The 13,541-nt window shown below is 50.6% G+C and overlaps 1 protein-coding gene across 1 annotated transcript; it reads right to left on the reverse strand.

Moving 5' to 3' along the window:
- Positions 1-308: 308 nt before the first annotated feature.
- Positions 309-13,322, reverse strand: LOC127678452 (aldo-keto reductase family 1 member B1). Its single transcript, XM_052173407.1, has 10 exons — positions 13,193-13,322; positions 8,397-8,564; positions 7,732-7,848; positions 6,735-6,812; positions 6,310-6,432; positions 5,801-5,907; positions 5,512-5,593; positions 4,916-4,999; positions 2,831-2,913; positions 309-711 (listed from the first exon to the last, which is right to left on the reverse strand). Exons 1-10 carry the CDS (start codon positions 13,256-13,258, stop codon positions 669-671), a joined length of 951 nt encoding a protein of 316 aa, XP_052029367.1. The 5' UTR covers positions 13,259-13,322; the 3' UTR covers positions 309-668.
- Positions 13,323-13,541: the final 219 nt, after the last annotated feature.

Here is a 13,541-nt window from a genome sequence, read left to right on the forward strand (position 1 = left end):
AATGTGACACCCAGGGACTTTATGTCCTAGCAAAAAGTCCTGGCCACAGTGACAATCACCCAGAAAGCGTGTACCCTTAAAATCCTTGGGTATAACCCAACCAAGACTGCTCAGTCTCCAGACACCCTCCATTGAAGCTCACCACGTGACGCTACTCACTACCCTAACACTATGCTGTGAAATGCTAGGGTAAGGGTCCTCAGTTTGTTCGCAGCATTGGTCTGTGCTTGGCACTCGGGGAGGGCAGGCTGGGTGTGGGGCAGAGGGATCTGTTTCACAGAACATGAACAAAACAGACCACTACCAAATTCACAAAAGCAGTTTTTATTTGAGGCAAGAAGTCTGACCCATAGGATTAGAGTTCTAAGCACTCAAATTTAAGTGTTAGTGGCACTACCTGGGTTATAAATCTTGCTTCTCTTTGGTTGGAAAGGGTACTTGTGTTAAAGTCCTCCAGGTGGGTAAGAAAGACCAAGAAAGGCTGGAAGAAACACCTCAGCTACTGGTACTGCCCTCCAGATTCTATGTCAAACTAACTTAACTCTCACTGTCTGGTCTGCAAGGCACCACCCAGTGCAGAGGGACACAGGACACTTGCATGGGCAGATGAGGCAGAAAGAACAGGTGTAAGTCTCTTGGGGAGGGGCAGGGATCCGTCCGCGGCAGCTTCAGACTTCTGCATGGAAGGGGTAATCCTTGTGTTTGGCACAGCTGTCAGAAGAGCACATGAGATTGATTTACAAGTTAAAGACTTCCAAAAATTAATTGGATTCACTTGTTTATTTACTGTGTATATGTGTGTGGATGTGCATGTTAAGGTCAAAGGACAACTGTGCAAGTTGGTTCTCTCCTACCACATGGGTCCTGGGGACAGAACTCTGTTCATCCTCAGGATTGATGCCAAATGTCACCAACACACAGAAACCACGTCTCACTGTGAACTAACTGAGCCAGCCTTAGAGCCTTCTAATCACACATGCAGAGCTGAAACAGCTGCTCTGCCTCTCTCGGGGCTCCTCTTGTCTTGTGATGTCAAGAACCAGCGTGCACGTGACCGGCTGCACTCTGCACTAGCCCGGCCACGCTGGGCAGCAAGTCCTGATTCCTGCCTCCTGGGAACTCTGGCTGGCAGGACCATACAATACCATGTCATCTTTCTGCTGAGTTTTAAGACAGGGTCTGGTGTGGCCAGGCTGGCTTCAAATGTGGTTTAGCTGCAGATCACCTTGAAATTCAGATCTTTCTGCATCCACCTCCCAAGTGCTGAGATTACAGGCTGGTGGCACCACACTCAATTTGTTTTATCAGCTCAAACCCAGGACCAGGATCAAACAGAGATAACAAATCAATAGAAGGGCTTATAAACTGTACCATGCAGAATCCTGAAGGGCAGGTCAAGCAGCCAGCCATGCCCAGGAAAGGAGAGGGCACCTCTGTGACATCTGGAGGAAATGAGCATCTCACAGCCGCTGGGGATTTACTGCAGGAACTAGGGGATGGGCTGGCGTGAAGCCAAGGCTCATAGTCTATCTGGTAGGCCCAGTAATGGGAACAAAATGGCAAGAACACTAGAAAAACTAGACAGGCAAGGTGCCAAAGCCTGAACAAGCATGTGTGTGTGTGTGTGTGTGTGTGTGCGTGCGCGCGCGCACAAATTAAAAATCCAGTAAATTCTCCAATAAGAATCAGAGACAATACCATGAAGTCCTAGATTGGCTCTCTGGACCCTTAATGCAGTTCTGCTGCGATGACCATCGGAGGATGAGGGTGAGCCAGACCCCTATGTGACTCTCACTGAACACTCCGACCACTCAAGCTCCCCACTCCCCACCCCCCAGCAACTGTCTTCTCTGCATCCTAGGGTCAGCCAGCAGCAGCACAAACAAGCTCAGTGCGACCATATGTCAATGGGCGGGCTGGCCTGTGGACAGTCAGGAAGAGCTTGCTGGGAGCACTAGAGCCAGCTTCTCCTCAACTGCATGTAACACATGCCATCTCAGTATTGCTAATGCATGGCTACTTCTATAATAGTCCTGGAAGGCGCAAAGGAGGCAAGCGGACACAAAGGGGCATACGGTTTGCTCTCCCCAAAAACTTTGATGTCAACATCAGCAGTCCCAGGGAAATGCAGGGCTGAGTGGCCGCTACAGCTCTAGAACCGAATGGATGCCATACACAGGGGATTCATTTCTTCCAACAATTAGATCAAAATCAAAAGGTTTTCATGTTAAAAGGTTAAGTGTCCTTAGTATAATATTAGAAAGGGTCCTGTCTCAGCCTCCTGGGATGGCTCTGTTTACAGGTTACTTAGAACCTGAGGGCTCTGTAATAGTGTACAACATGCAAACAGCCTGAATCACAGATGTTACTGCCCAAGGCACACATTGCAGCTGTCACCATGCAAACCCTGAGCCATGCAGATGACAAGTGAAGCAAGAGTATAAGTGAGAGTCACGGTAGGAAGACAAAGCCAGCGTTGGGGACACAGGCTGCTGCTTACAGCAAACATCCCCAGGGACTTGGAGTCCAAACCCCACTTCAGAGGGAAAGCAAGAAACCAGCAAAGGTAAAGCTGAAAGGGCCCTTGGTGTGGGGGTGGCATTATAATTATGGGGTGTTTAGTGTCAGAGCTGGGGCTACCCTGAGCCCAGCTCCAGGGTCTTCCTACCAAACTCCTTATTTGGGTCATTAAGTCAATTAAGTCACATTAGAACTCTTCTAGGAAGTGGGTACCAGATGAGCCCCTGGGATCATCTCGGTTCAGAAAAGCAACTAAAATTTCAAAGTGGGCCAACTATGCTCCCAGGAGCAGGAGCCCCGCAGGTCTCACCTCATCAGGGCGCACACCCTCCAGTTCCTGTTGTAGCTGAGCAGAGTGGTCATGTCCTCGCTGCTCAGCTCAAAGTCAAAGACCTGACATACAAACAGAGGAAAAACAAAGCAATAAGCTCTGCAATAAAACAGACAACGCCATGACGTTCCAGATGGCTCCCACTGGAGCACAGAGGGCAGGGGAACTCAGGACTGAGGGATAAGGCCCTGTGGATCCAAGGGTGAGACAGCCTAAGAAAATGTCAGGTTTTACAGTACAGCAGGAGGGCAGATTGGGGTAACAGCATCACTTCCATGAAGACAAAAGAATGCACACAGGAACATGACAGGCCCTAGACCTCAGCACACTGGCTCCATGATGGAAGTACCACTCAGGTGCACACCGTCAGCCAAAATGAAGACTTAATTTAGCTGTTAAATTTTCAAACCCAGGCCAATCGGCTAAGGTGTCTAATTTATCAAAGCAGATGAGGCCTCCAGGTTCGCTCAACACCCTCAATCCTCATTACAGGGTGTGGTGGGCACACCCTGCCTTTGACCCAGCCCTCTCCAGCACGTGCTCTGCTGCCCTTCCCGAGGCTGCTCCCTATGCAGCCCAGACATTTCCGTTCCTCCCCCTTGGCTCCTTTGGCCTTCTGGCTGTTGCACTTGGTTCCCCATCCTCCCACCCCCACGGTTCAGGAGCCTTCATGTCCTTTCCTTTTCAATTCTTTTTGTTTGTTTTTATTTTTAATTCACATCACAGTTCATAGTCCTGGCAAAGTCTCTAAATGTGCCAACCTTACCTTTTGGCTTCTGTAGTTCTACCTCTGGCTAACTGTTCTTGTTAACTGAAGTGTGTTACCCACAACGTGGCTTTGTGCTTAATAGCTATCCTAAGAAAGGCTTGGTTCTACACTGGAATCCCAAATACCCAGTGTAGTCACAGGTTAGCTAATAAAGACTTTCTATTGGCTTACACTCATGTCTGATTAGTTGTCTCTGGTGGATACCTCACAAAGGAATACAGGGAACATGGTGGTCATGTAGACGATTACGACAGATGGTCGGTCTTTGGCAGCACTGGGGCTCCACCCAGACAGCCCATTCCGCTTGGCACATTCTGATCTCAGAATGTGCAGGACTAGACTCTGCTATATTCTCTCGTGATCACAGCCACGGAAAAACAAGCAAAGAATGCACAGTAAGATGAAAAACAGAAACAAACAAAAACCAACCACTAGGTTAGTGTTTTGAGATTTGTCATCTACTTTTTTTTCTTGCTTTTTTAAGACACAGTTTTCCTGTGTAGCCCTGGATGTCCTCAAACTTGCTCTGCAGACTAGGCTGGCCTCAAACTCACAGATCACCTGCCTCTGATTGCCAAGTGCTGTGATTAAAGGTGTGTGCCACCACTGCCTGGCTACATGAGGTGTGGAGTTAACCCATTCCTAGCAGGGCAGGCCTCTCTTCCCGCTTCTTCAGAGTAAGTGGCACGGTCATGGTCACGAGGGTGAGGTAAGATTAGTAGATCACTATGCCATCAGAGTCACTCGACTGCCCATTGTGGACTATGCAGGGCTGACTTTGAAGCAGATCTCAGCAGAGCATCTCTTTGCTCGGACAGGTCAGAGGCTCACGGGATACCAAGACCATCCTGGAATAGCTCTTCTCCCAGCTAGCCCTCTCCCCAGCTAGCCTGAGCTGCTGTGGTAGAGGAGGTGGTGGTGGAGGCAGTGCTGGTAGAGCATTCATTCTTAATGTCTATACTCCTGGCGCCCAGGCATTGCCACCCCTGCTCATGACTGTGTGTGCCCTGGACGTCTGTGGACCCACGGTGCCCACTCACGGTGCCATCCCTGCTCATGACTGTGTGTGCCCTGGACGTCTGTGGACCCACCACCAGCACAGCAATGTTTCCTGAGCGCTTACTGTGGAACAGGCACTATGAAGTGCTGCGTGTGCACAACAGCTCTCGACATAGGTATTGAGTGCAGTCAAGCGACTTGCTCAGAATCACACAGCTGGGAAAGAAAGGGGAACCTGAGAACCCCCATGACCCACTGACCGTGGAGGGAAGCCAGGCCCGCAGCTGGGATCTTACCTTAAGGTTCTCAGCAATGCGCGCTGGTGTCACAGACTTGGGGATCACTACCAAGTTCCTTTGAATGGGGAACCGGATGAGCACCTGTGGAAGGATCCAGGTGTATACACACTGTGTTACTGTCTCACCATCTATAACTGCACAGGTAAAGAGGTTCTGAGATGCCTAGTGATGCCTCGAGCTGGTCCAAATCGGACTCTAGAGTCCTGCTCTGTCAGTGGCTCCAGGCATATCACAAGGCCACAGAGTCACTGCCTGGGACTCACTACCCATGGGAGAAAGAGAACATCTCCTATACTGCAAATGCTAAGGACTCTTCTGTTTGTACAGGGATGAGCTTCCAACAACACCAGTAAATGCTGGGTCAGTCTGTGCTGCCTGTAGAGGCAGTGGAGACAGGCACTATAATGCCAAGACCACATGCCAATTAACTTTCTAAATTTCTAGATCTGTGCCCTTAATATTGTATTCCAGGACTCTGAGCCACACTTCTAGAGAGGGCCTCACAGGCTCAGCTCCCTCCACTCCTGACTGACAGGGACCACCAAGAGTGTAGAGTTCAGGCAACAGCCACAGGTATCTAGAAGCACCCATACCTGAGCTGTAGTTTTACTGTACTTGGCTGCAATTGCCTTGATCCTGGGATCCTCCAGGAGAGACGGGTCTTCAGGCTTGGCCCTGGAGCAGAGAGATGGTGAAATCAACAATCTTCACCACTGTGATTCAAGGTAGCTGGCCACCCTAGCCCTGATCCTAGAAACAGCCTCCCAGGACAGCCAGAGGCCCCGGAGAAGGCCTGCACACAGCACAGAAGCATTCTCTGTGACAATCAATCATTCCCTTTGGTTATTTCCAACCTCCACCAGGGATCCCACAGACGCTCACCAGGGCCTGTCAGGAGAACCAAGGGGACTGTATGCGGTCACCACGATGCCTTTACCATGGCAGTACTCAACCAGCTTCTCCTGAGTTAGGTACGGGTGGCACTCAATCTGCAACACAAACAGGAGGGTTGACCGTGGCAGTGAACACAAGTTCACGTGACGTGAATATCCCTTTTCTCCCCACACAGAAATGTCTGCCTTCCAGATAAGCTATAACAACTCTCCACATTTCCCAGCTGATGGCCTTCAGGTCATAAGCCTGTAAGGCTTTCTCTGGCCTTGGACATTTATCAACGGATAAAAGCCTACAGCTCTCACTAGCTGCCCACGGCTCATGTCAGAAGCCGCGTCTTTGCTGACTGGCTCAAATCCTATCCCTGCAAAGCTCCCACTCTCAGATGTGTCTGTCAGGATCAATCCCGGCCACTCCCTGGGCGAGGTGGTCCACAGGTGAGAGCCAGGACTAGCTGGTAAAACAGCATGCCAGCATCCTCCCTGGGGGAGGCTTACCTGGTTAACCGCAGGCTTATATTTTAAGCCAGGTTTGTTCAAGATCCTCTCAATCTGAAGAGGGTTGAAGTTGGAGACACCAATTGCTTTAACCAAACCTTCATCCACTAGTTGTTCCATAGCCTAAAAAGAAAAGAGACATCTACTTGGGTACTAAAATGAACCCCAGAAGAACAAGGATCGGAAGCATGTTTGTGTTCAGAAACACACCAGATGTGCCCTCCCACCCACAGTCAGCATCTTCTATCTTTCAGGAGCCCAGAGGAGAGCCGTGAAAACTGGACGGCCTTCGTGAGAGCTGACAGACAGACAGAGACAGAATGATCATGCACAGGAGGACAGGGCGGAGCATGTCACTTGCACCTGGCTCACACGCAAGAACAGGGCACCCACAATAAAATGGGTCTCAGCCAAGGTCATCTTACCGTCCAAGTGTCCACAAAATCGGTGTCACTGGGAATCACGTTTCCTGATGCATCCAGTGGGAAATAGTCAGGCCCAGGCTGTCGGTAACAACAAACACACACACACAACACAAAATCATCAGTGACACTTCTTCACAGATCTATTTCTGTCTCACAGCATTACAAACTCTGGAAGATCAGAGGCATATCTGGTAGCCAAGATAAAAAGGACACCAGAAAGTGACCGATGGGAATCCTTGTCGCGGCTGGAGCTGTGAGGGCGTCAGGTGGAGATCTGGACCCATCCAAGCCTCTGAGACCAAGCCTGCCATGGGGAAGGGTATGTGGGCAGGGTAAGGAAACTCAGGCACCCAGGTCTCAGCGGCTCTCGGGCCTATAAAACCATCACTCTGCCTTTCTCTCGCTGGCTTGTCATAAAAACCAAAGGGTGAAAATCAAGTCCCTCGGGCCCCAAGAGACTACAGAGAGCTCAAACCGAGCCGTAGGATAAAACCCGGGGCCTTTCAATCCGGGTGACCATGCAGAGATACACGCCGTGGACTGGGAGAAAAATGCAATGATTGCGTTTTACAGCTCAGAGAACCAAGTGGTGAGCATGCATTCAGACAAATGAGAATGGCGTGCAACGGAAACACAGACTCATGCATGCACGCATGCATGCGCCTAGAGGAGGAAACGCAGCGGGGCTGGCTGCCCCTGCAGCCATGTGCAGAGACAACTGTAGCCATGCCGGCCATATTTACTGTCAGGTTTAAATTCCAGAGGCAGAGTGAAAAGCACGCCAACCTCCAAAGGCTGCATCTGAGCCACCAGTGAATCAGACCGTGCAGGAGAGGCTGAGGTTGGTTTCTAATACATTCTAGATGATGCTGATGCTGGCCCAAGGCACACACCCCAAGAAGCAGAGACAAGCTAAGTCGAGCACCTATAATGCGCTAATGAGAAAGCCGAAGACTGCCCCTGAGCCACACGGATCCAGTCCCAGCGGGCCCCTCACCTTGAAGCCCGTTGGCCAGTGAATCAGGTAGAGATCCAGGTAGTCCAGCTGCAGGTCGCCGAGCGTCTTCTGGCAGGCTCCTTTCACCATGCTCTTGTCGTGGAACGTGCACCACAGCTGGAGCCAGCGGAGGCACAGGTTATCCCTGCCATGCTAACGCCCCTTCCCGCCGTCCCACACAGCTCCAAGGAGGAGGACACACTCCCCTCTCCCCATGACCATGATGCCAGGGGTAGCTGGAGAGTTTCTAGCTCATACTGCAGATGCCAACTTCCCCAAGGCAAGTGGGGTGGTCAGAGACTAAACGAGGCATGGCTAGAGATCAGGAGGTGCTAGGCCATGCTCTAGGTCTGCTCCCCTGCCTAGCTGGTCCACGCGGAGCCAATCACCCTCCAATCTGGGCTCCTTTGTGCACCCACAGCCTCTAGCTAAAACTAAAGGCCAGCAGGGAAACCCAGTTTGTAAAGGGAACTAAACTCTCCCTGAAGTCACTCCTTACAAAGGGTGAGTCAATCCCCAGCCAGTCTTACCAGCACAGGGCTCTAAGCTACAGGTCCACCCCCCACCCACAGCTAGCCGCCATCATAGTAAGGGTGGCCCTGACTGGCAGCTGGGTCCCTCTGGCTAGGAGTGAACCTGACCCCAGCATCCTCACAGATTGGTACCTTGCTGACGATGAAGAGATCCTGGCGCTTCACCACCTGCTCCTTGAGCTTCTCCTGGAGGGCCACTCCCACCTCCTTCTCATTCTGGTACACCTGGGCGCAGTCAATGTGGCGATACCCCATGTCAATTGCAACCTTCACAGCCTCAGTCACCTGGCCAGGAGGGGACTGGAAAGGGAGGAATATAGCCATCAGATTAAAAACAAAAGCAAACAAGACAGCGCTTGCACAAAGGCAAGGAAGAAGAGTGGGATTAGAAATCCTGGATCAGGCCCCTGTTCTGAGGTTAGGTCACGGCAGGCAGGCCAACGTGCATTTCTGCTATAGCATTCCAGTCAGCCCCAGATGGGGGCCAAAGTGAATGGCACATAATTTCACCTTAGCAGACAGAGCCTGACAGCCACTTGCCAGCCACACAGATGACTAGAAGCCTGGGTATGATCCTAGCACTCTGAAGGCGAGCGCATGAAAGCTGTGAGGTTTAGGGTAGCCTGGGCTATACAAATGAGGCCTTGTCTAAAAAAAGAAAAAACCATTTCATTCAAATAATTGATGGTATTTATCATACACTAAGAGCTCAACTGCTGATGACCCAGGAGGAGGACAGAGACAGATGGCCTCAGAGGTAAGAGCAGACAGAGGTTAAGTGGAAAGGGAAGATGGGTCCTTGGAAGATCACCACCCGAGCTCCACAAGGAACGTGGGAAGCCTGGTCACTGAGGAGGAAGAGCCTGCGTGACCCTGAGCTTCCCCAGTCCCCAGACTGCACGGCACCGTTCCCCATCCCTGGGCTGCCCCTGTGAAGGCTGGAGAGCCAAACAAGACACTGCGCTGGGCACTGCTGAACGGACACAGCACATTCCTCTGAAGAGCTGGGGCAGAAGCAGACGAAAACGAAAACTCCCCAAGGCCACCAGCAGCTGCCAACATCTGTTTTGTCTGGAGCCTTGTGAACAAAACAGTCAGGGGATAAAACAGGAAACAACAGAACAAGCCCATCCCCAGCTCCCGTTGGCTGCGGCGCTTGCTCCTAACCCAGCAGGGAGGAATCTGCCTGGTGCAGGGGCCACACCATTCTTAGGACTGAGTTACCTTTACCACATGGGCTTTAGACTGTTCGGCACCCTCTCATTTCCCTGAAGAACCTAAGAGTGCACCTGTAGCTTCCTCTCCACAGCTTCCTTCTGTGGTTAAAGGAACTATCTTAGCATGCGCAAGAATAGGCTCTCCCAGCACAGGCTTTCGGGGCAGCCAGACACAACCATGGCTGATATTAGCTGAGAGGGAAGAGCAAATCCCTGCCTAAGAAAGACAACACAGGAGGAGTCTGGTGAATTGGCATTCTCCTGCCTCAGGGCACACGATGAATCTACAGCATGCTCCAGGGCACTTGGGTGGACTCTTCCCTTAGGGGCCCTGCTGCTTGCCGTGTAGTAAGCCTACTTGGGCCTGGCAATGCCTGGCCTTGGATAGAGTGCTGGGCACAAGGTCCCCGCTGGGCAAAGCCACATAACATTCATAAGCAGGAACACAATGTGAACCAGGCTGTGGTACTCCATTCCAGAACCTGCACTGACCACTATGAAATCGTCCTCAGCTGGAGTCATTTCCTGGGAGAACCAGGGAGGACTTGCAACTCCTTGGGAGAATGAGGTTTCACATGCCTGAATTCAGGTAACCTAATTTATATCCCCGGAGGGAACCCCGAACCTGAGTCTAGTGGCTGCCATGGCTATAGCCAACGGCCCCACCCCTACTGCAACTTTTCTGCTTGCCTGCTGCTTAAGGTTAACCGGGTTTTTCTGTTTCCTGGAGCTAGAGTGCAGGCTACACTAAACAATGTTGTGGAACAACTGACACCAAACCAAAATCCACAGAAAGAAATCTGTGTTATGTTTTCACGGGAAGACAACGACAGATAAAGGCTGGAATGCAGGTCAGGAGAAATGACGCCTCTTCCAGGGGCTTCCCTCTCCACATAGGCCGGAACCCTGGCCGCTTAGTAAGCAGGTGGAAATGTGCCACACCCCCAGAATGACAGAAAACCCACAGAATGATTGCAATGTGCCTGCCACCTTTCATGCCCTACCCAGAGTCACCGCAAAGATCACTTTCCATTGTTGGATTCGGAGAAAGTAGCCTCACTTGTTTTGATGGTGTAAGAACTTAAACAGTAATTCTAAGACATAAAGACTGAACCCTTGAGAATGACCCTTCCCCCAGTCTTAGAACACTGGAAGCCCATACCCGAGTTTAGAGCAACACTAATAAAGCTTGTTCTACTGTAATCCATCAATAAAGCTGCCCTCATTTTAAGGCATATCTCCACTCCATAGAGATGTAGATCCAGGACTGGCCCTGCACAGGCAAGATTTGATTATCTTTGATCTTAAAGCTGGAAAGGTTGAGGAGTGTAGGCCGGTCACTGGCAGGCAACCAGGAAACCAAACTCCTACTTCGATGACCACAGCACTTCCCCCCAGACCACAGGATGGAGGACAGTCCGTGGACTCTTGCTTTACTCATCAAGCTGCAGGAAAGACCTTTGCAGTTTTCTGGGACAGGACAAGTACTATCCTAGAAAGGCAAAAATCGGGCTTGAAAAGCAAAAAAGAAAACCTGTCACAGCTTCAGAATGCCATGTGACCCTGTGAAAGGGATACAGGGTGCATGCACATAGATAGTAGTCGTTTTACCTGAGATATCAAAATCTGATTGCAGTACAATTAAGTAAAAAAAAAAAAAAAAAAAAAAAAAGCCCACCTCAAAAGGCTTATGGTTTTGAGGCACAGAGGGCGTTAACTGGAAAAAGTCTGAGAACACAGCTATCCCTCCATTTTCAGCATCATTCCTAGCCTATGTGTGGAAGAGGCAATGGCCAGATCCTTGGAAGATTTTTCAACCTGGTCAAAACACGATCAGTAAAAGGACCCGGTCTGTGTCAGGTCAGCTCTGCCTTAAAGGCCTCCTGACCATACAATACTTAAACAGGGTTTTAATACAATACTTATTGTATATTTAGCATACACTCAGGGCCCCGAGGGATGGCAAGCTGGCCAGGGAGAAACTTAAAGAGTTTCTCCCAACTGCCTGAAATCCTCACCTCCCGGGAGAAACAATTCCCTCAAGAGAAGAGTGGACCATACGGACCCTCAGAGTTCTGCTGTGCTCTGTGGGGTACCACGCAGCCACAGATGTGGGTCCACGAGAAAAAGAAACCACATCCACGCATCCCTCTGTGACCATCACGTGACATATTAAACTGTGTCATCTATGAATACCACGCCTATGCAAGGAAAGTATTAAGTTGAAATTCTTTTTTCAAAAGGGAAATCCGGAAGTCTCGACTGCCCTCATATCTCTCGCTGCTACCCTTTGTCCCTCCATACTCTGTAAACCAACTGCCCCTGGTCCCCAGACACCGGCAGACATTTTCTTCACTTCACCCTAACTGAACATGACTTTTGGATCCATTCCACGAGCCGGGCACTGTGGGAAGTGACAGAAATATCTGGGAAGAAGCCAGAATGATCTATATACATACAAATGTATGCTATTTTAAACATCCAGCCTCAGGGGCTGTTGCATGCGCTCTAGCCATTGGCTTATGAATGTTTACTCTTGAGAACTGATCTGGCCCACTAGACGACTTTCTAAACTTATGAGAGTGGTTTTTGGAGAAGTGGGACAGAACTAAAGTATCAACATTCTACCCATATTTTGGGTCATGTATCACAAAAAAACTACTGTAGTCACGTGTGCCTGTGTGCTGTGTCCAGTAGCTGTGTTTGCTACAGCAGGGGAAGCATCCTTCTTATCATTCTAATACACAGAATTCAACCTGGTATCACGGTTGTAATTCAAGGACCCTCTGTAAGGATACAAAAGTCACACTTGCCAACCTACTGGCTTAGAAACACGTTCAGAGAACGACAAGTCTATGATCTGTTTCTTATTCACCATATGCATTACCCATTTTAACTGTAGTTTGGATAGAAACAGATTCTGTCCTGTTTCTAACCATTTAAACTCAAGCCTGCCTGGTTTTCTCTTTTCTTCACTGTGTCTAAGTGCTTACTGCCCAGATCCATCCATACTCAAGGTTCTTGAAGATCCAGGTCACAGCATTGGTCTGCAATATAACAATACCTACAACTACCCTATAAGTAGCTTAAGAGCTTCAGCAATACCAAAACTGGTTCCTCAGTTGCCAAATAATCAAAATCAGTTATAATTTTCAGTCTTTAATTATCGGTTTTTTCTTTTTGTATTTCACTCTGATGTATCAGGCCCTCTTCTCAACCCTGTTGTGTTGGGTTTGGGGGATATCTCGTCTGGAGCCCTCTTATCAGTGGGTGGCACCCAGCAATGCGGAAGCCAGATTAATTCTCGAGGAGTTCCGCACCCGTTAAGAGCTGCACTCAGCGACTTAGGGGACAGAGAAACAGGCTGGTTCCTAGCAAGCTCTCGCCTCCTAATTTAATTATCTCAGGCCCAAGTGGCTCATTCCCAAGGGGAATCTGCGCCAAGTGAGGTCAACTCGCTCGTGAGGCTGGGGCGCCACAGGTGCCAGATAACAAATCCAGGGCTCTGCTTCCGTCCCTCTCACCCGGGTCCCCGTGGGTGTGTGGAGACCTGGGGCGCCCACGCGGACTCGCGCGCTACTCGCCCGAAGCCCCACACGCCGGGCCGCGGCCCGATGCGCTCACAGGCCCCGCCACCCGAGCCCCGCTCCTCGCAGGCCGCTCAGGGCCACCCAGCGGGTGAAGGGCTGCGCCCTGATGATGCGCACCTACCTTCCAGGTGCCCAAGCCCAGGGTGGGCATCTTGGTGCCGTTGTTGAGTTCCAGATGGCTAGCCATAGTTGCAGCTCGTCACACACCGGGACCGGCAAATGTGCAACGCTGGCTCGGGCGCGCAGCTTTAAATAGCCTCAACGGCCTGCTGAAAGGACGCCTGCGATTGGAGCACTGCGGAGAGACGGCGCCTTCTGATTGGTCGCTGCCGCGGTCCTTAAGAGGTCGGCGAGGATGCTTCTTTTCCTCGGTCCTAGCGGCACGGGATTCGCCAGCTGCTCTGCCTGCGCCCCACGTGGCAGAGTGTTTGCCTGCTGCTGTAGCACTAGACCGAACGCTCTGAAAATAA

Source organism: Apodemus sylvaticus, chromosome 2 (genome assembly GCF_947179515.1).
Source record: "Apodemus sylvaticus chromosome 2, mApoSyl1.1, whole genome shotgun sequence".
Taxonomy (NCBI): Eukaryota; Metazoa; Chordata; class Mammalia; order Rodentia; family Muridae; genus Apodemus; species Apodemus sylvaticus.